At 45.7% G+C, this 26,401-nt stretch overlaps 1 protein-coding gene across 1 annotated transcript; it reads right to left on the bottom strand.

Moving 5' to 3' along the window:
* Nucleotides 1-8,164: 8,164 nt before the first annotated feature.
* Nucleotides 8,165-8,980, bottom strand: LOC147664963 (uncharacterized). Its single transcript, XM_086949855.1, has one exon. The coding sequence runs from the start codon at nucleotides 8,978-8,980 to the stop codon at nucleotides 8,165-8,167; it is 816 nt and encodes a 271-aa protein (XP_086805981.1).
* Between the last annotated feature and the right edge of the window lie 17,421 nt (nucleotides 8,981-26,401).

Here is a 26,401-nt window from a genome sequence, read left to right as displayed (position 1 = left end):
TCCAGATTTTTACTAATAAAGAAAAAGTCTGGAGAATGGCGTCCGATTCAGGATCTCCGTGCCCTAAACAAATATTTGAAAAAGTTAACATTCAGAATGTTATCGCTTCAGTAAAATACTGCATCTTCTAGCAGCGGGAGACTACATGGCCACCTTGGATCTCCAAGATGCATATTTCCATATCCCCATCTTACCTCGCCACAGAAAATTCCTGCAATTCAGAGTGGCTGGCAGGGATTACCAGTTCAAAGTACTTCCCTTCGGTCTATGCTCGGCGCCAAGGGTGTTTACAAAGGTCTTAGCCCCAGTGGCTGCTCACCTCCGGCTGGAGGGGATTCAAATATTTCCATATTTGGACGACTGCCTTATTAAGGCCAGTTCTTACGAGGAGACAGACAATCATCTACAACAGTGTCTGAACCTTTTTCAGTCCCTGGGTCTCTCCATCAACTTCAGCAAATCCCAGTTGATACATTCACAAAGACGGGCTTTCCTGGGAGCAACCTTAGACACCCAGCTGCTCCAAGCCTTTGTCTCGGATGAGAGACAAATCAAGATACGAAATATGGCTGGAAATCTACTTTAAAAAAAAGTCAGTTTCAATTCGACAGTACAAGTATTTTCTGGGGATGGTATCGTCTCGCATTCCATTAATACCAAATTGCCGACTCAGGATGAGGCCTCTGAGCTTACAATGGCTACAGGTCTTCGGCTCTTTCGAGGACCTCATCCAGATCACACCTCACATGCAGAGGTCCCCCCTCTGGTGGACGCAAAGAAAACATCTGCGGCAAGGTCGCGCTTTCCCCCAAGGAAGCTTTACAATCACCACTGATACATCCCTCGAAGGCTGGTGAGCTCATCTTCAGGGCCTAACTATCAGCGGCCATTTTCCTTGCACTTAAAGCATTTTGTGCAATCATCCAGGATGCCAATGTGTTGGTACGCACAGACAACACAACGAGCATGCATTGCGTAAACAAGCAGGGAGGAACAAGATCACTTCTCCTTTCTCAGGAAGCCCAAAGGCTATGGACATGGTCAATACAACACAACATCAATCTTCAAACGGTGCATGTTCCTGGAACGGAGAACGTCTTGGCAGACGCACTCAGCAGGAAAACCGTGTCCACTCACGAGTGGGAACTTCATCAGCAGACCGTGGATCGGATCTTTCATCTATGGGGTGATCCAGACCTAGACCTCTTTGCAACCAAGACCAACAGCAAATGCCAATTCTTTGCAAGCTGACATTCCCACAAGGACTCTCAGGGGAATGACTTTTCGATCGACTGGTCTCTGACATATGTGCACGCTTTTCCACCAATTCCGCTAGTTCCCAAAGTCCTGCGGAAGATGAAGAAGGAGCCATATCAGCTGATTCTAATTGCTCCCAGATGGCCTCGCCAGTACTGGTTCACAGAGCTCCTTCTCCTATTGGAGTGCAAACCGATTCAGTTGAGTCCAATTCCGGATTTACTCTCCATTCAGAACGGCCAGATTTACCATCCGGATCCATCATCGCTGAAATTAGCGGCCTGGCGCCTGAGTACCGTGAGTTTGCCCATCTAAACATCCATGCAGATTGCAAGGAAGTTCTGGCCAAGGCAAGGGCACCTGCTACCATAAAGATGTACAGTTTTAAATGGAAACGTTTTTGTGTCTGGTGTCGTTCAGCTGGAATTCACCCCTTTTCAGCTAAACCAGAGGAGATCCGGCCTTTTTTCCTACATCTGGCAAGATCATTTTGTCTCATGCTACCTTAAAGGTTTTCCTGGCAGCAATTTCAAGATATCGACAAGATGGGACCAATTCTCTTTACTCTGCGAGGATTATACAGCAATTTTTTAAAGCCTTTTTAGAATGTTCCCTCCAGTACCTCGTCCACCTCCATTGTGGCATCTCAATGTAGTGTTGGCACAGCTCATGCGACACCCATTCGAACCCATTCACAGAGCAGATCTGAAATTTCTTACGTGGAAGGTGTCACTTCTATTGGCCCTAACCTCCTCTAGGAGAGTCAGCGATATCCAGGCTTTCACTGTTCTTCATCCTTTCTTGCAGTTCACAAATGACTCTGTGGTGCTCCGCACCAATCCGAAATATATTCCAAAAGTGCCTTTGGATTTCCATCTGGATGAACCGGTGGTTTTAAAGACATTTTTTCCTAACCCTCAGTCACCTGCGGAAAGGGCATTGCATACTCTGGACATTAAAAAATGTCTAAAGTTCTATTTGCAAAGAACATCTACATTGCGCAGGTCTGATCAACTATTTATCACTTATGGGACAATTCGTAAGGGACAGGCAGTTTCTAAACAAACAATTGCAAGATGGATATCTGCAGCTATTGCATTTTGCCACGCACAAGCAGGAAGACCTTAGCAAGCAGCTCTTAGAGCGCATTCTACAAAGGCAGTGTCTTCTTCTACGGCCTTATTTGCTGGCGTTCCTCTTCGGCACATCTGCAGAGCGGCAAACTGGGCCAGTCGCTATACTTTCACCAAACACTATTGGTTGGATGCAGCCAGTGAGACCGATGCTTCAGTGGGTGGAGCAGTTCTACGAAATCTTTTCAACTAAGGTGAGCCTCTGTATCCCACCTCCTATTCATGCTGTCAGACGCTTGTTATGTTTCTGTTATGCACATGATCAAGTGATTGTGTTCTATTATGCTCTTAATGATATGCTTTTTTACATATTACATTGTTATGTGCTTCTAATATTGACACGCTTATGCTACCATTAGCGTCTGCCAAGCACGGATATGTACTGCTATCTACTCTGATTGAGGCATGTGAATCTATGAAAGACACCCCTAATACTGGAGAAGAACAATAGTTACTTACCTGTAATCTGGGGTTCTCCAGTATTGGTGTCTTTCATAGATTTACATGCAACCCGCCCACCTCCCCTCAGAGGCTCTTAGGCTACATTGGTTTAACTTCACTCCTTGCGAGAAAATCTGAGAGCCTGAGCCTCTGGGGGACAACCTTTATTTATGTATTTATTTATTTATTTATGTGGTTGTATAGCGCCTGAATAGACCCCCGAAGGGGTATCTCCGCGCTTTTGACAGAAGAAGGAGCATATACTGTACCAGGTCATATCAAGGAGTTACTGGGGCATGAAGTGTGTTTAACTACTAGTAAAGAGGTGGCTTCTGGTGGGTGCTGTCACCTGATTGGCTGTAGTTTGGACTATACAAAATGACTAGGATAGTCATGAGTGTGGAAGTTTTTTCTCCTGTAGCTTTGGCTACTTTACTTCCTGTTGGGAATTACTGGTTTTTTTCCTATGTTATTATGGCATATTATTGCTTTTTTATGTACCTTGGGACTCCCACTCCGACGACGGGGAATGATTCAGGCATGTGAATCTATGAAATACACCAATACTGGAGAACCACAGATTACAGGTAAGTAACTATTGTTCGTATGCCCTTGCCAAATATCCAGACGAGCTGCATGGGGCTGCTAGGGGTAAGGGGGTGGTGAAGGGTCTGTCCCTCTATTTAGTCCAGAATATCAGGTTTCTGGTGGGCTCGTCCTTCTAGGAAGGCACGGTGTGCTTTTTTCAGCACAGGAACGAAGCCCCTCGCGCCGCACAGCATGTAAGATCTACACGTTGAACCCACTTTTGGGTTCATATATATGCAGGTACCGCCGATTTAGTTTACATTAAAAATAGTTTATTTTAAAGTGTTTTCGTTGAAGCTCTTTTTGGAAGGAGAGCTACCCACTTCAACGGTCAACCTCGAGCAATACCTCCCACGATGGCATCTTTAAGAAAGGTATTTCTTTCACCATAAACCCCTAACAGACTTCACAAACACGCACCACACACACAAACACAGAAGCATCACATTGTACATGCGAGCAATCCTACACAAACCTACTGTCTCCAACACATACACACATCCCTTCTCACACAAATGTCCTGTACCCACAACCCTCGCCCACATATGCACGTAAGCAGCCTTCCACACATACAAGAATGCTTCCACACATACAAGAATGCTCACACACATTATTTCTCTATATAAAAACTCAGGCACACTTACGCAAGCTCTCTATATAGACATACAAACACACACAAATGACCTCCCTATCTAAACACACGCATTCAAACTCCCCATAGATATCCAAACACACACGACTCCCCATAGAGACACCTAAGCAAATCACACAACCTCTCTGTAGACACCTAAGCACACATTCACGCAGACACACCCACAAACATGCTTGCAAAGCCCCACACATAAACTCTCTTCCAGACACTGAAGCCCACAGACACCCACACGCACACACAATCACTATGAGTAGTTTTGATTTACTTCTGGCTGCACCAGCTCTCTCTTCATTGAGCCCTTCCTTACTCAGCAGAGCAGCCAGGATGAACCTGCCCGCTGAAGGGGTTCTTTGCTGTAACCTTCCTGCCTCACCGCCCCAGTCACAGCTGATCCACAAGTGAGAATTCCAGACACAAAATGTTATTCACATGTACCATTTAGCAGACAGTTAGGAATCCCACAATTTGCCTTAATCTTGGCTTTACTATTTTTTTAAAGATTTTTATTTTAAGATAGAATTTTAAGCACATTTCAAATCCCATTTGATTTCATTACAAAGTCCATGGAAAGTCTAAGGAAGAAGCCAGGTGAGTAGCTGTAAATACTGCATCAGGTATGGTGTGTAAGAAGCTCACTGCTTTCTAATTACAGTGTTTAGTTTCAAAGCCGGAGGTTGTGGTTCCGTTTTGTTTGCTTTCACAATATGCCATACCCTAGTCACGCTAATATCCAATTGCCGCAAGGAGAAATACAAATAAAATATCTAATGCATTCATTCTTCTAGCTTGGATGACAGTAGAGAGAGTGATGGTATTAAATGGGAGGGGGCGGCATTTTTCAATTCTCGCCTAGGGCGGCAAAACACCTAGAAACGGCCCTAGTTACATCTACTGAAATCCATCTTCATCAAGGAATTACATTACAAATAACTCAGACTCCACATATATCAGACATCAAATACTAGTGATGTTCACTCTTCATGTAATGACGATGCATGTCTACTCACGTAAATGACTCTCCTGACATTACACGTGCCTTATGGGTAAACAGAGCACTTCATGGGTTTGATTGCATCATCAATTTGAGCAAAGATCAACTTCACTTTGGTGAAAAGGTAATTTGGGTTCTATCCTGTTCTTTTTAAAAGAAGGAACACTTCTCATAAGCTGACAGGGAATCTTACCAGAACATTATATGAACTCTCTTGCATTTTGCCGAAATGTGGATTTTCTTTATTGCAAATGAAGGTATCTGATATTCGCTGCACTTCATCTGTTGGCAAAAAGCTATGTAAGACTTTTGGAAATAAAATATGGTTGGTCCCCCTCAGACCTTCAGTCTCCTTATGTTTGATAAACATCTTGAGCTATGAATTCCATTCTATCGTTCTTACTTGTGCTAGGTATGTTTAAAAAAGGCTTTGGGTTCTTTTTAATTTTAAGTCTACTTCTAACACTATTTCATAAGTAGGGCATAAATACCATGTTTATTTTAAATACGTCCACTCTCTTTAAATATCAAAAACCCTGTGTATTCTTTATTCTGTGAGGTTCAACCTGTTCATTCTTAGGCTTCTGAATCAGTTAGCCCCATACTTGTGCCTCAGCAGGTTTCTGTTTATAACACTACAGCAGATGTCTGACCGCACAATAGCACCAGCCCTTACCTATGTAGATAGCAGGAATTACAACAATTATGCCCCCAAGATATATTAGGTCTATTCAAAGAATCTTTCTCAAAATGAAGAGGTTTGATGTACTCTTTCCAGCATGAATATCAAATAAGGTAGCAATCTTTGGGCAAAATGCATCCTTCCTATTCACCAGCCAGGTTTTGCACACCAACTGGTTTATGAATGAGAATGCAGTATTCAATATAACCTATGTTTTAAAAGGTTGCATTGCAAATTGAACATTTACAGGGGTCACAAAGCATCATGTCTAATAAATAATAACTAGGCAGGTTGCAATGTGTGACCCCCTGTGATTGCCTTCTAATGGCCTTCATGCCACAGCAGACCTCCACCTTTACACACACTTTTTAAAATAGGACCCTTTATAGCTGTCAGACAAAGTGCATTCTCCCCCCGCCACACTGCATGCTTTACAAGGACCCAACCCCACATCAAACTCGGGAGTCGTACTTGATTTTCTGCAGTGTGCTGCTTGTTTATTAAAATTTAAGTTCTCTGGTCAATTACCTCATTGACCCAGCAATGTCTTTATTTATTCATACATATTCCAATACAGTATTTAAGAATAAACTTGCACTTATAATACAATATATACATTCACCGCCCATTCCACTGGGCCTTTTATTGACTTCAGGGTTGCGCCAGCAGGCCACAATCCAGATCACCTGCCCCATAACGTTAACCCTCTTCTGGTCCACGGGGCCGCAGGTGAGGAAAGCGCCCACTTGGGCAACCAGCGGCCTCTGGGGTAGGGATGAAAAGCCAAGGCCACCAGCAGGTCGGCCCCAACTCTCCCGCCAGCCCAGAGTCCATACTGATTTAGCAAACCTGTTCAGAGTTAACTGTCTCTAGACAAGAAGTTCCCGTGGTATTCTTGTCCGGAACCCCGCTAACGCCCTAATTGAAGCCTTATTACTAGGGATGGGTGGGTGGGTGTCTTCTCTTGGAGACGTCCGACTCCTGGATGATCAGCGGACAAAGAGGGGGCCTCTAGGCTGGTCGCGGGCTTTTAAGCCTCGCGCCCTACTAACGCTTCCGGGGCGTGCCTCGGCGTTTGTTCCCATTGGTCCTGACGCGACGCTCACTTCCGGGTCACGCAACCGGTAGTGACCCGGCTCCGGGTCGGCCCTTTGGCTGCCACTAACGACGCCATTCCCCGATGGGGGTTGGCGCCTTCCATAGCTGTCAGACAAAGTGCATTCTCCCCCCGCCACACTGCATGCTTTACAAGGACCCAACCCCACATCAAACTCGGGAGTCGTACTTGATTTTCTGCAGTGTGCTGCTTGTTTATTAAAATTTAAGTTCTCTGGTCAATTACCTCATTGACCCAGCAATGTCTTTATTTATTCATACATATTCCAATACAGTATTTAAGAATAAACTTGCACTTATAATACAATATATACATTCACCGCCCATTCCACTGGGCCTTTTATTGACTTCAGGGTTGCGCCAGCAGGCCACAATCCAGATCACCTGCCCCATAACGTTAACCCTCTTCTGGTCCACGGGGCCGCAGGTGAGGAAAGCGCCCACTTGGGCAACCAGCGGCCTCTGGGGTAGGGCTGAAAAGCCAAGGCCACCAGCAGGTCGGCCCCAACTCTCCCGCCAGCCCAGAGTCCATACTGATTTAGCAAACCTGTTCAGAGTTAACTGTCTCTAGACAAGAAGTTCCCGTGGTATTCTTGTCCGGAACCCCACCACAGGACGAGGAGCTTACTGGCGGACTCGACCTCCCCCCCCTGCGCTCAAGGGCTTCGGAGACGGCTCCTAAAACTGTTTCTATGAATATCTCCATACCCGCCTCCGACAGGTGGACTCCGTCCTTTGCATATAGCTCCGGCCTGTCTGCCTGAATTAATTTATGGCGAATCGCTTTAATGCTCGATTTTTTCAAGATTTCCGCCACTGATTGGTTCAGCCTTTTGACGGATCTGTTTATTGCCTTCATGGGTGCGCCCCGAGCCCACACGAGTCTCGGGATGACTTCTGACCACAATACTATAGCTTCTGGGAAAATGTTTTTGATTGCTGCTAGGGTAGAAAATAGGGACTCCTTCACTTCTCTCCTCCCCCCCGGGATCATGTCGTTGCCTCCGCAGTGTAACACGAATACATCTGGCGAAGGCATGCCTCTTGCCAAAGCCGCTTGTACATCCCTCGGGACATCCGCCAGGCGCTGCCCGCCTATCCCCACCCAATGATGGTCACAACCTCGCATCATGGTCACCCTGTCCCTGAGTGTCTTTTCGAAGTGCGCCCAGGCCCTGCGAATGAAGGAGTGGCCACACCAACAGATTTGGTTTCTTTTTGGGGAGGTACCTAAAGTAAATAAGAGCACAATGTGAAGAGATACTGGCAGCCGATTCTCACCAAGGACAGCAAGCGAAGATACATTAGAATAATTGCGGGCGAATATAACGCTCATAACAAGATGATTTCCAGCGACCCAACCTTTTGATTACCTGCTCGGGTAGGCCTAGGCCAGCAGCCGTTGTCGCTGCTCCAATCCTAAATGAATGTGAAGTAAATTCGGCCGGATCCACTCCGATCCGTGCTAAGGCCATTTTTACTACTCGGGTGAACTGGAACCTGGTGAGGGGCAACCCATTCTCATGAATTAAGAGTCTCTCGTCTGCTCCCTGGGGCCTGACTTGGAGAAATACCCTCAGCAAATTGACCGGACAGAAGGGCTCACCCTCTACCCTACCCAGCTGTAGCCAGGTACCTCTGCCCAGCGGATCCGTCTTCGACCTCCGCACCCTTAGCCGCAGGACGCCTTTGGACTCGATTAGGTCAGAGCACCTCAGACCCCCTTCCTTATCTGATTTAGACGCCGGAAGTAATTCTGAAATTCGCAGCGCCCCGCAGAAGGCTAAGGTATAGGCCACCCGGAACAATTGTGTCTCATATTGGGAGAAACAAACGAAGGGGAGAGCTCCTAAGATTCTTATCAGTTTTTCTACGTCTATCGGCCTCCTGCAATCTTTCTCCCCGGGCGCTAGGCGTTCCCAACCTCTCATTGCTCTTCTAACTCTTTGATCTTTTGTCGGATCGGACACCCCCTGTAGACCCGCATAAAATGCTAAAGCCGACAACTGCCTCTTCATGAAAGCTACCGACTTCGCTTGCTCTTTCTGCTGGACGATGAAGCCTAATACACTCAGGGGGTCAAAGATGTCCGCTACGCCCACCCCCCTCAGGTATACCATATACGACTCCCAAGACCTCCGATACATACTCATAGTCCTTGGGGCCAAGGATGCAGCTACCAACTCGGGGGCTGTGGGGCACCAAACTTCCATAGCTCCGCTGGGAAGGCTGACATTGCCGTCTCCGCCTGAGGCCAATGCTCCCGGAACTCTGTTAACTTAAAACGAGACAATGCATCAGCCGCTTTGTTTTCCACACCTGGAACATGTTTAGCAGTGAATTGGACATTATGGCTCAGGCACTTCAAAACCAATTCTTTTAACAACCTGAGTACCCAAGTACAGGTAGCCCTCTGGCTATTAATTACCATGACTACGGACATATTGTCAGACCAGAATATTATACTCTTGTTTGCCAGCAGATCTCCCCACAGGTGTAAAGCTACCACTATGGGGAAAAGTTCAAGGAAGGAAATGTTAGTAGTCAGGCCTCGCTCGATCCAGTCATCTGGCCAGCACTGCATACACCATTTTTGACCGAATATAGCTCCGAAACCAATACTACCTGCAGCGTCGGTGAATAGCTCAAGCTCCGTATTAGAAGAACAGGCTGCTCGCCACAATACCGTGCCATTGAAGTCCCTCAAAAAACTTTTCCAAATCAACAGATCCTCTCTAACCTCGGCCGAGAGCCTCACTCTGTGGTGTTTGGCCCGCAGTCCTGACATCGCCCTCGCTATACTCCTGGAGAAGGCCCTGCCCATAGGAATGACCCGCAGAGCAAAGTTCAGTTGGCCTAGAAGAACCTGTAGCTGATGTAAGGTTACCTTCCTTGCCCCCAGGCAACCATCAATAGCGGCCCTAAATGCATCGACCTTGAGCTTTGGCAGCCTGCACACTCCTGCTTGCGTATCAATCTCTATGCCCAGGAAGGTCAAACACGTGGTCGGGCCTTCGGTTTTTTCCGCCGCCAAAGGTACTCCGAGCGCCTCAGCCAAGCGCTGGAAGCCCAGCAGGGCCTTCCTGCACGACTGGGAACCCTCGGGACCCATGAACAGAAAATCGTCCAGGTAGTGGACTACAGCATGTGAGTTGTCCGAGGCCAGAAACTGCTCGACCGCCCATTCTAGGAACCTAGCGAAAGTCTCGAAAACTGCACAGGCAATAGAACACCCCATAGGCATGCACAAATCCAGAAAATAGTTGCCGTCAAATGTGAAGCCCAAGAACCTGGTGTCATCCGGGTGCACGGGCAGTAATCGAAAGGCTGATTCAATATCGGCTTTCGCCATTAGGGCTCCCTCCCCGAATGCCTGCAATTTCTCAATAGCCGTGTCAAATTTGGTATACTTCACTGAACACAGATCCGGGTCTAATTTATCGTTCACAGAGAACCCTGGAGGACTCGAAAGATTATGGATCAGACGGAATTTACCCTCCTCCTTTTTCGGAACTAGACCCAAAGGGGAACATACCAGATTACGAGTGGGTGGTTCTGTGAAAGGGCCCCCAACCCGCCCCAATGCTACCTCCTTCATGATCTTCTCTCGAGCTGCCTCCATATTTCGCAACACTGAGCTCTGATTGCGAGGTGGGACATTGGAAGGTGGGGCTGAAGACGGGATACGAAAGCCAATTGTAAAGCCATGCAGTAGGAATTGAGCCTCCCCAAGATTATCGTATTTACTGAGGAGGTGTGTCAGGACATGCCGCTTAATTGGAGTTGGGAGTTTTGTCAGGGGTCTTAGCTGGCTTTCCTTTTGGGGCACTATGGCTGGCTTGTTCTTTGGGATTACCGGTTTTCTTAAAACACCTAATCTCAGGATGGGAGGTACCCCCGCAGTAGGAACAGCAGTGTTTGAATTTACACGAGACCCCCCTGGTACACTCATTTCTATTAAACTGCCAGCAGGCCTGTTTTTTCTCCCCGACCCCTTTGTCAATCCGAAAGGACTGGCTCTGAGTTGGAGGTACTGGGGTAGGCGTTGAAGGGGTGGAATAAAAGACTGTATGCCACAAATTAATCTCCCGTTGGTCCCAAGCTATACCCGGGTGAACCGCCTTCATCTGCCTGAACATTTTATCGTATTTCAGCCACCCCTGGCCCGGAAACTCCGTTGCCGCTCCATGTATTAATGATATATAGCTCATCATTTGTGGGCCTAAAACAGGGTATTTCTCAAGCATAACAGCGGCATATATTGCAAATCCTGTGATCCAATTCTTCATGGACCATTCTACCCATGATTTCTTCTGGTTGTAATCTCCCTCCTTTCCGGCTTTGGACTTTCCGGCCGCCACCCCCGCATTGATAAGGTCGAACACTTCTATGTATTCGCCTCTAAGAATCCTGTCCTTCATATCTGCTGGCACATGCCAAGTTATCCCCGCGGATGGCGATAGGGTCATCGAGGAAGAACCGAACATTAGAGGGCTGAAGGCTAATAGTGGGGAACCAGCTGGTTGCCCCCCGAAACCCCCATGCATCTGGCCATTAGAGGGACCCGGAACCTCACCCACGGCATTCGCCCTTGGGCCCTGACTTGGACATCCCAGATTACAGAAAGCCGACATCGCTAAAGGGGACCCGTGAGCTGTGTAAGCAGGATACATTGAGCTTACCGGGCTGCTACCTATCGCTTGACCGTGCGACCCATATAACTGCATCCCTGGTAACTGAGCGACCCCCCCGGGCTGAACCCAAACTTGCGATACTCCGCTACCCGGCTGTGCCACTACTGGCGGTAACATACCGTGCGGACCGGACCCCCCCACAGAAGTGACAGGGAACCCTCCTATCTGCGTAGGCCTAGTCGCCTCATACAGCCCATCTGGGTCATCTGGGTCGTTTTCTGCGCCTGAGTTCGAATCAATTGTCTCTGGCGCCTCCTCCTCACCTGGTGATATTGGTCGTGAATCCGTTGGCCTAGCCCGCTTGCCTCTTGCCGAGCTTCTAAGCTTTTCTGGGGTCTGTTTCGCTCTTTTGCCTCTCCCCCTCTCCTCCTTAGAGTTCGCATCAGCTTTAGCCCCATCTCTCACGTTCTTTAGCACCCAGTCCATGCCCTTCTCTCTTGTGAACTCCAGCAGTTCGGTAAAGGCAAGGAATTCCTCAGTCTTGGCTGCGGGTTGTTTACCTTTGGGTACCTTCTTCGACGGCATCCTGCACTTAAAGAAAACACTGTTAAAATGTATCGAGAGACGCAACGACTTTTTAGGCCCACCGCGCCGCGAGTGAGGCCGGGCCCAGGGAATCGGATGTTCGAGCGCCAGCGCTCGCCCCCCCCCCGGACACGAGGATTCGACCAACAATATTTAAAAAAGAAAATAAGCACGAAAAGCTGTAAATTAAGGGAATCTAGCACACACTGCAAGGCCCGCTAACCTAAACCACGAGTCGGGATAACTCTCGCTGTAGACTCGAACGCGATGTTCCCACGATGTCTTCTCTTGGAGACGTCCGACTCCTGGATGATCAGCGGACAAAGAGGGGGCCTCTAGGCTGGTCGCGGGCTTTTAAGCCTCGCGCCCTACTAACGCTTCCGGGGCGTGCCTCGGCGTTTGTTCCCATTGGTCCTGACGCGACGCTCACTTCCGGGTCACGCAACCGGTAGTGACCCGGCTCCGGGTCGGCCCTTTGGCTGCCACTAACGACGCCATTCCCCGATGGAGGTTGGCGCCTTCCAACTTAAGCATTTTGTACCTGTTGGAAAACACCATATTTTGTCTGGTGTATACTCAGATTTTTGCCTCTTTCCTGCTGGCTGTAAACTATGCACTTTACACCTCTATTCAGTGGTAACGTGCCTGTGCTTCACCTTTCAACATGATGACATTTGCATATCCCTAAGTGACATATTCAACTTACATATAAGTCCTTATTATAGGGTACCTAAAGTGAAACCCAGGACCTGTAAGTTAAATGTCAGACGTAGACTGCAGCACACATTCTGCAAACCACTTCAGTGTCAAGGCAAACATGACTGAAAGCCGGCCATGTGCAGCACATTGGTGAAACTGTTAAGTGCAAATGTGTCCTGTTAAAATAAACCTTTTTTGACAGCTCTAAACCCTCCTTTAGATTTTAATATGTCGACCCCAAGTAGGTCGTATTGCCCATTAAGGGAGAGTGCATGGTATTCAAGAGTGGACATGTAAAATGTTAATGTAAATCATATTCTTAAAGTGAAAAGGCACAAAATGCTATTTTCACTGTAGTAGGGTTAGCTGTTACATAGGAAAGCATTGGGATACAATATTACATTTAATATCGGTATCTCCACTTATGAAAATAGCTACTAAGTACATTCTTGGATTTTTAAAAATATTTATTACAAACCATATTCATTTGTGAAGTTGTATTTGTATCGGATTTCAGAAAGCTATTTTTTTTAAAAAGCTGACTGTTACCTGCCTAAAGCCTCTAGAGGCCCATTTGCATGACCCAAGAGCTGAATGGCTGAATCGCTCAAATGATGAGGCGTGAACTTGCTCCCAGAACTGGGATAAAGTCTTTGGGTGTGGGAAGGGTGTTCTGTTACTCTGGCAGGCTGAGCATCTGGCCTGCACCCAGGAATGTAATTAACTTCAAAGGGACCTACTCTATTGCAGGCAGAAATTCATGGGCGTCCACAGGGAGGGGCAAGGAGGGGCGCTTCCCCCCCCCCTGGAGCGACCCTCCTTGCCCCCCCCTGCGGACGCCCAGGAAAACCGTGACTTCAAGACGGGGTTCTCACTCTCTTTCCTCTTCCTTTCTTTTATTTGCTTCCCTGTGAAATGGATCCCAAAAAGAAAGACGCTTTTACTGGAAATGTCATATTTTTCTGACATTTTAATTCCAAAGTGCAGCATTGGGAATAAAAGGCAAAAAATATGAAAAAAAATATAAATAACTAAATAAAGTAAGACAGAGTGGTAGCAAACTGGCCAAACTGATTTTATTCAACCTGAAACACATTAGCGCCACTTTTACAGTGTTTGCCAGTGAAGCGCTATTTTTGTTTTCTTGTCTTTGTTTTCCCTGGACTTGGAACTAGTGCACCAATCCTGGAGGCACTGCAATGTGTGGATTGGAAAACAAAATGTGTGCCGCTCGAAGTCGCTGTGAAGGATTCTCCTGCACCGGGCGTTTTAAAGTTCTTCCTTTCATCTGTGGGACTGCTGGTGATTTGAAAACCGGACCCTGCACTGACGCTGTTAATTTCTTTGGGACATTGGGGTGCAGGACTGCGAGGCCCAGGCTTCTTTGCGCTTCTGTTATCGCGCGCACCTGGTGCCCCTTCCCGCCCCTCCTCCCCGCTGACCTGCTGGACTTGAAATACGACTCGCGGCCCCCGCTCCGCGAGTGCCGCTCGAGGTCGCTGTGAAGGATTCTCCTGCACCGGGCGTTTTAAAGTTCTTCCTTTCATCTGTGGGACTGCTGGTGATTTGAAAACCGGACCCTGCACCGACGCTGTTAATTTCTTTGGGACATTGGGGTGCGGGACTGCGAGGCCCAGGCTTCTTTGCGCTTCTGTCATCGCGCGCACCTGGTGCCTCTTCCCGCCCCTCCTCCCCGTTGACCTGCTGGACTTGAAATACGACTCGCTGCCCCCACTCCGCGGGAGCCGCTCGAAGTCGCTGTGAAGGATTCTCCTGCACCGGGCGTTTTAAAGTTCATCCTTTCATCTGTGGGACTGCTGGTGATTTGAAAACCGGACCCAGCACTGACGCTGTTAATTTCTTTGGGACATTGGGGTGCGGGACTGCGAGGCCCAGGCTTCTTTGCGCTTCTGTCATCGTGCGCACCTGGTGCCTCTTCCCGCCCCTCCTCCTCTTCCATATAAGGAACACCCATAACGCTACTGCAGGACGCACGCGGGACGGGCGCGGGACGGAGCATGGGGCGAAGCCCGGGCCAAGGGCGGGCCCGTTTGTGCCCGTTCGTGACCTGTCTTGACCGGACCAGGCCCCCCTCTTGCATCTGGCCTTACCCTTGTCTGCTGAACCGGTACCACATGGCTGGACGTGAAACCAGAATGTATCCCTCAGGGACTCCCTCAGATATGTCAGATATTATTAAAGATTGCATAAGTCTACACTGTTTTATGTATGCATACAAATAAGAATAGGTAGCTGTTAGGCCGTGAATTCATATGGTTAGCCAACTTAATATCACAGTGGTCTTTGTCATTAAAGTGGAGATCTAATGATGTATTGCCAATATTAATGTTGCAACAACAAATATATAAACAAGAGATGAAGTAGATATTTTTTGTATTAATGTAAGATTCTGTAACAATTGCATTTAGATTATAGATATCATTGAGAGTACTAGACTGTTATTTGATTATGCTGTTAATTATCTACATACAAATATATGTTTCATCCGACACATTTGTTTCATCCAACAAAATGGATATTCTATGCGGTAAAATATAGATAGATACATCGGTTGAATGACTATCACGATCATGTTTTATTACAGTTGGTAATTAATATGACCCTCAACAGCATAATTCTCGCAATACAACTCCCGGGGTTTTGGTCACCAATATAAACAAAATGCAGAATCTATCGTTTTTTGATCCGTAGTTGTCCCAATCCAAGATGGCCGACATAGAAAAGAAAATTATGGTAACAGTATATAAATTATTGTGTTTGTCGATAGCACAATTAGTGTATAGACCGCATTTCGGCATATGCAATCTGGTGAGAAGCTAACTATTAATATTGGCATACATCGTCAATAGCTGATATCAAATCGATCGACTTCCGGGTCACTGGATATGTTTTTAGATATAAAACTACAAGCCAATCACTTAACATACCTAGATACAGATTGTGTATAATGAGCCCAGATCGCAGGCTTATTTCTTTATTTAGAATCGGCAACAACAATTGCCGGGAATCATGGTGTATCTACCACTTCCGGGTTAATAGTAGAAGCGTCAGTATAAAGACGCCGCGTAAAAGCTCCTAATGCAGACCTCGAATCTTCACGAAGACGTCAGCACATACGAGAGCACGGAGGAGCAGGGAGGCCGTATTTTCTTCACAAGGTAGGCAGACACTCTGTCAAACGGGCTTTAGATAGACAGCGTAAAGTTTAGCGCGTATTAGCAGTTACCATACCAATCTCATAGGTCGTCTCTATTCTTTGGGATAGTTAATTGAACCCACGGGTAATCATAGGTTACAGCTTGTAAATATCTGAGAAGGAAAGTACCTCAAGAAGACTCAGGAAAGGTGTAACAACGTTTTTTGAACTGAGGTTTATCGTATTGCTCAGATATACTTTGAGATAATATATAAAGATCATCTCTATGCAAACGAAGCATAATAATTTGACATATAAGATTAACTGATAGAAGAGTAGAGAGACATGTATTTGGAGTAGGAAGAATATAGTCACATCATTTTTCCTCTATATCCTTTTTATTATAGACCCACAGACTCCCTCTTCAATTTATTTATTTATTATTTTATTTTGTAGTCTTATATAGCGCTCGACTTACCCTGGGGCATCTCGGCGCTTGCCTTGGGAACCCGTCCTGGCTTTTTCCCTGTGAGATAACCTGTACTGGGCATCCCCAAGGTGAAAGCCAGGCATCCCGCCGCAGGGGGGCCGTTGTGGAGATTAAGCAAGCTAATGCCCAGAGTTGCAGAGTGTGAACCCATGATTTGAGTGGGCACCGAAGCGAGAATTATCGAGTCCGTGGACATTTGGGCTCAAGACCCTGCCGCGTCGGGAATTGAACCCTGGTCCCGGGTCTGACCTCTGCTTCTGGGTCTGCCTCCTCTAACCAGTGAGCCACACTTCTCCAACAAGAGAAGCTCTGTATCAGCAAAGATCATCAAAACTATACAGTACTATGATGAACCTGAGATAACAACAGGTCAGTAGAGGTTGTCGGTGAAACATTGTATTTAGACATCACTTTCTCAATATCTAGACAACTCAGATAAATTCTTGTCTATCCAGGTCCACAAGAATCTAAGGAACTTTCCTCATTATCAACGGTGGCCCCTCCGTGCACACAGAATATTTGTTTATTTGCATTGAAGGTAACCCATTAAAGTATAATACTTACCATAGCCATAAGGATATTATCACGATAGTAGAATAGACTACTAAGAAACATTTATGTGCTTATTTCCTGTATAGAGCTCCAGCAATTGTAAAATAGCTGAGAAGTCATTAACACAGTGGAAAAGAATTGAAATGCTCTTCCCATTAGTAATACAGGTATGAACTATAATTCATCTATATACATAGAGTCCAATTTTTGGGCCAAAAACAGATTCTAGATGTACATGATGATACTGCTTTGAAATGTAAATGAGATATTCTAATGATGAGAACGCAGATAGCAACCATAGGTTCATACTTCCCACTGGTGGTTTTTCTGTTGACCAATAGTCTATATAGTAATACATAAAATTCAGGCGGTCATAAGGTTAGATGCAAAGAATACATTTTTATCAGGAGAGCTTATGTAACAATCATGTGTTGAAACTTCCCATGGTGGTTTTCCAGTTGACTAATAATTTGTATAGCAATAGGTCATCATATCATGTTTAGATAGCAGACACTTAAATAGCAAGGTAGGAGCAACATTTATCCTCAGGTGTAGACAAGTAATATTAAATTACTTTTATTTTAATTTCTCGGATACCAAGTCAATTGTTGTAAATGTCCTGTAGAAGGTGTGAAGATCAAACAAAGCACCGAAACGCCGCGTCGACTGTTTCACTCTTGACTGTACATGACTGTTTCATTCTTGACTGTAACATAGATGTATTGCATTACCACTGTTGGTGGTTTTTTAACTAATTGTTTTTAATATGTTTTAGATTGTAACCTGTTCGGGAGGTGAATAAATTTTATGCTTTATTTTTCGATAAATATTGTTTGCTTAGTGTTATTAATCCTAAGTGATCCTATGTCCTTTGTCTACTTTGCCCTGCTTTCGTTAGTCATTTGCCTTTGGTATTAATTTGTCAGAAGGCTAAAGAGAATCACTCCTATTTCTAACTTGTAACCCTTCTTAGGAGATATAGTTTAGCGCACCTAGCCAGCCACAGTAAAGACAGGGACTCTAATATTTTTTATAACGATTTGAAAACCGGACCCTGCACTGACGCTGTTAATTTCTTTGGGACATTGGGGTGCGGGACTGCGAGGCCCAGGCTTCTTTGCGCTTCTGTCATCGCGTGCACCTGGTGCCTCTTCCCGCCCCTCCTCCCCGCTGACCTGCTGGACTTGAAATATGACTCGTGGCCCCCACTCCGCGGGAGCCGCTCGAGGTCGCTGTGAAGGATTCTCCTGCACCAGGCGTTTTAAAGTTCATCCTTTCATCTGTGGGACTGCTGGTGATTTGAAAACCGGACCCAGCACTGACGCTGTTAATTTCTTTGGGACATTGGGGTGCGGGACTGCGAGGCCCAGGCTTCTTTGCGCTTCTGTCATCGCGCGCACCTGGTGCCTCTTCCCGCCCTTCCTCCTCTTCCATATAAGGAACGCCCATAACGCTACCGCAGGACGCGCGCGGGACGGAGCACGGGGCGAAGCCCGGGCCAAGGGCGGGCCCGTTTGTGCCCGTTCGTGACCGGTCTTGACCGGACCAGGCACCCCTCTTGCATCTGGCCTTACCCTTGTCTGCTGAACCGGTACCACATGGCTGGACGTGAAACCAGGAGTAAGACCTCATTAGCTGGAGGTTCTACAGTCGGAGGTATGGAAAAATTCCTTATTAGAGCCAACTCTATCATTGACACTGAAATAACTGTCCTTGAAAAACGCCTGTCCAAAGAACTATTGGCTATTAAGAGATCCTCCCTGCGAACTATCGCTAACGCTAAAACGCCTGAAAGGCCCCTCGTCATTGCTACCCCTGATGTGGCTGGCCAAGCTACAATATCTGAAGTGGATGAACAGGTTATACAGGACTTGGACACTTTGGTTAATGAGATACTTCCCGAAATTGATTTAGTCCTTGAAAATCATGTATCCAACATCTCTGAGCATGATGATACTGTCAATAACACTCTGTCACAGGGGGTTAAAGAAGGAGCTTCCTCAAAACGTAAGAGAGCTTACAATAAGAAAGCCAGAAGTAAGTCAAAATCAGCGAAGTTACAACATGATTCCACCTCCCCCCCAATCAGTTTAACTCAACCCCTGCTTAGTAATGATGTATCAATTGAAAGTTTGGGTGCCCTATTCAAATCGATCTTATTCCCTCTAGAACCCAAAATGGAGCGAATAGAACTCAGACTATCAAATATAGAGAAAGTCACAACAGCCATACTAGCCAATTCCAACAAGCCCCGTAACCCGAGTACCATGCCAATTACCCTTACTATTCCAGGTCCCCCTTCGGGGGGGGGGCTACCGCCCCACTAGTCAATGAGGCCCAAAAACTAACCTGCCCTCCCATAGGCTCTCAGGACCCTAACCTGGTAAATAATGTACCCTCTCAGCTATTGCCTGGGCCACAACCGAGTAATGTTAAAGCTAATGGGTTAACTGTTGATGGTCAAACAGGTTCCCCAGTTAAAGAGCTTAGAGCCCCTAGACCTCGTTTGCCAGATCTACCACCTGAAGCAAACCACTTTATGGCAGTTTTAGAGGGAGCCCCTACCTTGGAAGCTGGGGAAGTTGAAACCTTCCATGCCCTAAAAAGTAAGGTTGTTAGGTGGCTCAATTGGAATAGACCGCTGCCGGCCCACCTTCACAATGAAATTATCATGGTAAGAAGGGTGGCTTGGCTGGGTAAAACTGTTAAGACCATAAATGGGGATTGCATAAAGGTTAATTTTAGAGACCCTAGAACCGTTTCGCATATCTGTGCGGGTTTTAATAGATCCTTTGACTCCACCATCCAGACCCTCCCAGTGTCCTTCTTTTTTCCACCTAATTATATATACCATGGTGGAGGTAGAGATGACTGGATCAGGGTTGAGCGGAGGGGTAGACAAAGAAGATACGAAGTAAGACCGGCTATCTTGCCCCCGAATGCTCCCTTCTGTGACTTTAATCGGTTCAGTTGTTTGGATGGAGATTACTGACTATCCCCAGCCTATGAGTCATCTCCAACGTCACGACTTCCCATCCCCGACCTATGTAAAGGTTTATCGGTTGGAGAGGTTGAGCTAAATGAAAACCCCCTTGTAGAGTGCTTGTCAGCGGCTGTAGCCCCTACGAAGTTATCTTCCCCTACTACCACTAATTCCTTGGAGCAATCCCAGGATGTAGATCAAGTGGACAACCCCCACCCATTAGCCTCGTCGGTCAATTTAGATGAGTCACTATCAATCTCAGTACTCCCAAGTGATCCTGGGTTCACAGAGCCAGTTCCTTGCGTCCCTGGTTTTAAAATTATGAGCTGGAATATTGCCGGTTGGCGACAGAAGGTGTCGTCTCTCGGTTGGAGGGAATCCATTTCCAAGAATGACATCCACTGCCTACAAGAGACCTGGTTTACGACAGACATCTACTTTGATGGCTTTGTGTCCTACAACTGTCCAGCGCAAGAGTCCACTATGGGTAGGGCAAAAGGTGGGCTCGTAATTTTATTGTCTGTTAACTTCTCAGTATGGATGAAATCACATTCTACTGTAGGATCCCATTCGCAAATATTATGGTTGGAACAAAGAGGGGGCCGTGATACCCTGTTAATTAATCAATATAACAATATGTTTGACCCCAAGAGTACCTGTGTTGTAAATGAACTTGAGACAGCTGTTAAGAAAATTTGTAGGAATACTCATAATCCTTATGACATTGTCTGGGGAGGGGATTTCAATATTCGAACTTACAAACTCATTTACAAATGTATGTGGGTTTGACGGGGTTAACGGAGAGGACCGGGCCCATTTTATCTATACACCTTATGGCGACTCCCTTAATACCCTTTTGTTAAATTTTGATTTGTTAATCCTTCAACCTGCTGTGGATAAAGAGGGTAATGTTCTACCGACTTCTGTTGGGAGGAACTCAGCCTCCGTTATCGATCATTTGTTGATTTCGGTACATATTGCCCCACTCTGTGCGGTTCCAATTATTGTTGATTCTGGTCTCAGTGATCACAATGCCATTACTATGTCGACTTCTATCTGGGGGACTATGTCTACTCTTAAGCGTAGGATTGTTGATGAAATCACCCCTTGCAGGCAAAATGGTATTAGGATCAAATAGTGCGGGTATAACTCTGACAAACTGCTGCGGAAAATAGTTGGAGCTAGTTGTGAAGAGCTACTCCGCTGTCTCGATGATGATGCTGCCCCATGGTGCATTATCGCCGACTTTGAAAAACTCGGCGATATAATTAAAAGGTCCCTCACCATTACTAAGGGTAAATCAAAGAGGGCAACAAACTCATTACAAGAACTAAAGAGGGCACTGTCAAGCCACCCTAGAGACAGGGAAGCCGTTACACTACTCAGAGCAACCTATAAACACCAGTTGACCTGTAGAAAACAGGAGCTTAGGGAGCAAGCGTGGGACAACTTGACTAAAGCGGCGGAGCTGCGAGACAGCAAGTTATTCTGGAGTACTGTTAACAGCCCATTCCTCCAAAAGGAGAAATTCCCAATTTTAACAGCCCAGGTTAGCACACCTTCTACATGGAGCCAATCCATAATTTTGCCGATTTATAAGAAGGGAGATAGAGGAGAGGCCAAGAACTACCACCCTATCTCCCTTCTGGATTCTTCGTTAAAAATTATGAGCAGGGTCCTACTGTTACAACTGGAGGAATGGGCTGAAGCCAACAATATTCTTGCGGACTCCCAATTTGGTTTTCGGAAGGGTCTCGGCACTATTGAGCAGTGTATTAATTTAGATCTCATCATCGGGAAATACACCAAAGCTAAACAGGGCTCTTTATTTCTCTGCTCCGCAGACCTCTCTAGTGCCTTTGATCTGGTGGATCATACTCTTTTGTGGGCCACCATACTCGAAATGGGAGCCCCGGCTGCAATAATTTACTTCCTGGCCAGACTATACAACAAGTTGTCAGCACAGATTCGCTTTGGGCAAGCAGGGGAATGCACAAGGAAGATCAAGGTTAAATCCGGCATCAGGCAAGGTTGTGTCTTGGCCCCATTACTTTTCTCCCTTTTTATAAATTCTATGGAGTCTGACTTGAAGAAGGTCCAAGCTGATGCTCCCCAAGTTGAGGGCCAAGCAATACCGGTACTGCTTTATGCAGACGATACTGTCCTACTCTCGAGAACTCCAATAGGTCAGCAAAAACTAATGAATCACTTTTATGATTTTATCAAGGGGAGGAAATTAAAAATCAATAATTCTAAAACTTTTATCACGGCTTGCGGGAAAAAGGTGAATCAACTTAAATCATTCCAGTTTAAGGAACATAGAATTGAGGTTGTGGACAAATTTTGCTATCTAGGTATAACTTTTAGCAATAGTGGGCCGTGGGCCCCAGAGATACTTAATATTAAGGCCAAGATGGGCAAGGGGTCCTCTGGAGTATTTCGTTTTGCTTCTAAATTAGGCAGTCGTCGCATTCCTGATATGTTAAATGGCTACCGTCACAGATGTGTTTCAGTTGCTCTTTACGGTTCGGGAGTGTGGGGACATTGGAATCAAGGGGACTTGCAAGTAGCTGAAAATACATTCCTTAAGAAACTCCTCTGTCTCCCTCCCTCGGCATCCACCGAACTGATTCATAAAGAGGTGGGACTGGAATACCTCACTGACCTAACAGGATTGAGACCCCTTATGGTCTGGAGGTCAATCTGGGCTAAGGATGAAACAGGATTTACCAGGCGAATAATACAAGACTGTCTTCGCTTGGACAAAGTCCGCCAGATCCCCTGGTTAAAATATGTTTTAACATCTTATAAGGAAATTTTTGACTTGGATGTTCTCAGTGACCCCGTATGTGCTATCAATATACCTAAACAGGAGGTCAAAAGCGTTTTTTTGGGGAACAAATCTAATATGCGTAAAGATCAATGTAGCCATTTTACAACTCATGTATTTTATCAATCTAATAATGAGGAAGCCTAAGTATTTAAAAGTAATTAGCAAACAGTCACATCAGTTTGTTCTTACAAGGCTGAAATTAGGCATTGTTCATAACCTGGTGGTACTCCCTCGGATGAAAACCCATACGTCAACCCCATGCCCGTGTGATGGAACCACCAAACAGAGCACGATGCACTTTATGCTAATTTGCCCCCTGTATTTGCACCTCCGTATTTGTTATCTCAAACCTCTTATTAAGAAATACTCTGTGTTTACAGTTGCAAATGCTTTGAGACTATTATTTGCACTTGATACCTCGGATATCTGTTTTTTTACTGCAACCTTTATTCTAAAATCAGTGTCCATCAGAAAAAGCCTGGAATTTTAATATTGCCTTTTGTATAATTAACTGCTGCTATGTCCATGGTATTCCCTCCAATCAAACTGTTCTAAATCTTGTAATATACTGTAACTCTTTTTTCTTTTTTAACAATTTTAATGTGATGTCTTTAATATTCTATGTGCTTTTATGATTGTTTATTGAATAATCGAATAAAGCTTATGAACTGAACTGAACAAAATGTGTACTGCGGCTCTCCGTCCAGGGATGTGGTCTTTTTACCATACTTCTTACATTTTGTAAGGGTATAAGCTATGGATATTGAAATGGGTCCATTCAGGGCCCTGTAGTCATGTCCTTAACTTTTCAGGCAAAAGCACTCACTGATTTCTGAATATTGAGTGCAAAAGCATTAAGGTAGCCATGTTGTTCCTGCTTACATTTCCCATGGTTTGCTAAATTTTACATTCCCTATAAGTGTTTGATTTTTCCAGGATGTTGTAACTTTTTTTTTTGTAGGCCGCATATTGCTCTTGTCTAGTGCGTAATTTAAATTGAGCCGCATCCAGGTGTTTATAGCGGGCAACAATTGGGTTGTAGTTCAAGACAGTGGGAGTTTTTCTTAGTGGGGCAGTACAGTGTTCAGTGGGGGAGAGGTTGTGGCACTATGGTAAGAGCTGCTAAATTGGGAACTGGGAACCAGGTTCAGCCTTAATAATAAGTCCACCAGACCGCTCTCCTGTGAGAGCACAATCACATGCTAGACCTTAGAAGGCTTCGCAACACCTTCGAAGTCCTGGTGTCTTCGCACCAGCAGGTGGACCCTAGCATGACACGTGTAGGTTAACCTTCAAGGCTGCTCCACCACTATCCATACTGAAGTTCACCTCCAGTCTTGCAGGCAGGCCTGTGAAGCAGCATGCCCTAGAACAACAGCCACTGAGGTCACCGGACCCTTGAGAAGGGCCAGCTCTAGGACGGTGCAACCAGTGTGACCGCACCGGGTGTTGACTTTAGGTGGAGGCATCATGTTTGCAAGTATATTATAGTTTTAAAAACGCTTGCTGCCTCCTTCTTGGCCTCCAGCAATTTTCGACAACAATAAAAATGTCATGATGACTCTGGTGATTAATGTTCTTCCTAAAGAGAGATCAGAATTTTGTCTAGTGGAAGTTTTGACTCATGGAAAGGTAGCTCAGAGGGTAATGTACCGGCTGCAAAGAACATGTGCCATGCAGATCACAAAGTGCACATAATGTAAATAGGTCAGTGGGCAACTGCTTTTGTCAGAGAGATCCTTTTGTTACTTGCAGTTTATAAGTTAAAATCCTAACTTAGAACAGTGAGCTATTAACTGTCATCTAAGAGCTGCATACAAACTGCAAGATATAAATTAGAGCGTTATGTTCCACTCCCCCCTAACCCCAACCCCAGTCTTTGATTATCCTAATGTCCCAAAAAGTGTTCTTTTGGACAGAAATCAATTCTGATTATTAAGGAGAACCCCCAACCATGGTATTACGTTTTAAATTCCGGGTATTGTGTTTCTTCAGACCAATCACTATAAAACGATACGGGCTACTAGTATGGTTGTCATGTGACTCCTACACCTTGTAGTCCTTAGTCTTATGTAACATTTTCTATACAGTGATTTACACACATATTGATTGTCTCTGTGTAATGTGTGTAATGTAAAGTCATCTGACACCTTACAATGGTATGAGTGGCGCTGTAAATCAAATTAAATGCATCTAAGAGAGAGTGGTTATGGAAACTTGGGGGGCACAGTTAAAGGGTGGTAGTAAGGGAATCCATGGAAGAGGTGGCCATTGGGGGGCACTAACAAACATTATTGCACAGGATACCACCAGTGTTATGGCTGGCCCTGCCCTTGAGGCCGGCCTGCCTCACCCATAGGTACCTCCATTGGCATTGTTTCAGCAGTAGTACCTGCAACTCACCAGGGATTGGCAAGGCAGAACTTGCCGCACACCAAACTAAGTTCGCAAACTTACAGTCACCCGGCTTCATTCACAAGCACGTTTAACATGAGCTGCCTGCTGTGGGGGCACTGGAATTAATTATGCAGCAAAGGATGACAACATTATGCCGTAGTGTTGACTAAATTATGCATTAAAAAAAGGCTGCAGCGTAATGCAGTATATTTTCATATATTTTATTATTTTGGCGTGTGTACACATGCTAACAGTCTCTGGAGAGATTTTGCCTTATTAGTACCAGTGTAACATACAAACGCAGCTGTAAGAAAGGTGACCAGTCAACCTTTACAATAGGCCATCAATCCACTCTGCAGCAACACAAGTCACATTTTATATTAACTTTTGATATGTTTGAGTTATCATGAGTTCTAGCACCAAGAAGCCAATATTGGTAAATATGTGTGCTACAAATAATCCCTAACATACACTGTGCATACAGTATATTCAATCTGGTGCTTTAATCATAAGCTGTTTTAAAGAATTCTGATAAAAATCGAATCGTGCTGAAGACAGCCTTCATTGGTGTTGGATCGAGGACCCTGAAGTCTGCACACCTAGCAGACAGAGATAAAACACCTTGTCAGAAAGATTAGCGTTTTCCCTACAGGTGGTGTTTGTTGGCCTGTGGCAGGGTGTCCCAGGGGGGGTTCCGGTTGTTGTTCCAGGCCTTCAATTATCTCAGAGTTAGAAGTAAAGACAAACGTAGGGGCTTTGAGTAAGGACTTTAAAGAAGGTTTTATTGGAATGTAAGTCTTTTTCTGCATAACAGGATTATCAGTCCGGTAGGGGAAATCAGTCTTGCAAAGAGTTCAACAAAATAACGGTAGGGTTTGGGACACATCCGTCGGTAGCTCCGAAAGACCAATGGTAGGAGGGCTTCGGACCAGTTCTTCTCTCCGTTGCAGCACGGCGTTGCCCGACAGGTCCGCCGACACCCAAAAGCGAAAAGACAGACAAGAAGACTAAGGTTACTGGGACGTCCAATACGTACAACTCGTTAAGGGAGGGGGGGGGTGAAGGAAACCCAGTGCAAGTGAACCCTCTAACGAGGCGCAGTGCTTTCAGTGCTCGTGAGGGGAAGGGCACAAGGGATACAAGGTACACTCCGAGGCGGTAACTATTCAGTAGGGACGCTACTACGTCCAACCCACCCTGCTACCCGGCCC

Source organism: Lissotriton vulgaris, unplaced genomic scaffold (assembly GCF_964263255.1).
Source record: "Lissotriton vulgaris unplaced genomic scaffold, aLisVul1.2 SCAFFOLD_10043, whole genome shotgun sequence".
Taxonomy (NCBI): domain Eukaryota; kingdom Metazoa; phylum Chordata; class Amphibia; order Caudata; family Salamandridae; genus Lissotriton; species Lissotriton vulgaris.
Note: the sequence above shows the minus strand (reverse complement) of the source record. Positions and strands in the feature narration are given on the sequence as shown.

Excerpts from the sequence above, each read along its gene's own strand:
- LOC147664963 (XM_086949855.1), bottom strand. The coding sequence starts at position 8,980 with ATGGTATACCTGAGGGGGGTGGGCGTAGCGGACATCTTTGACCCCCTG.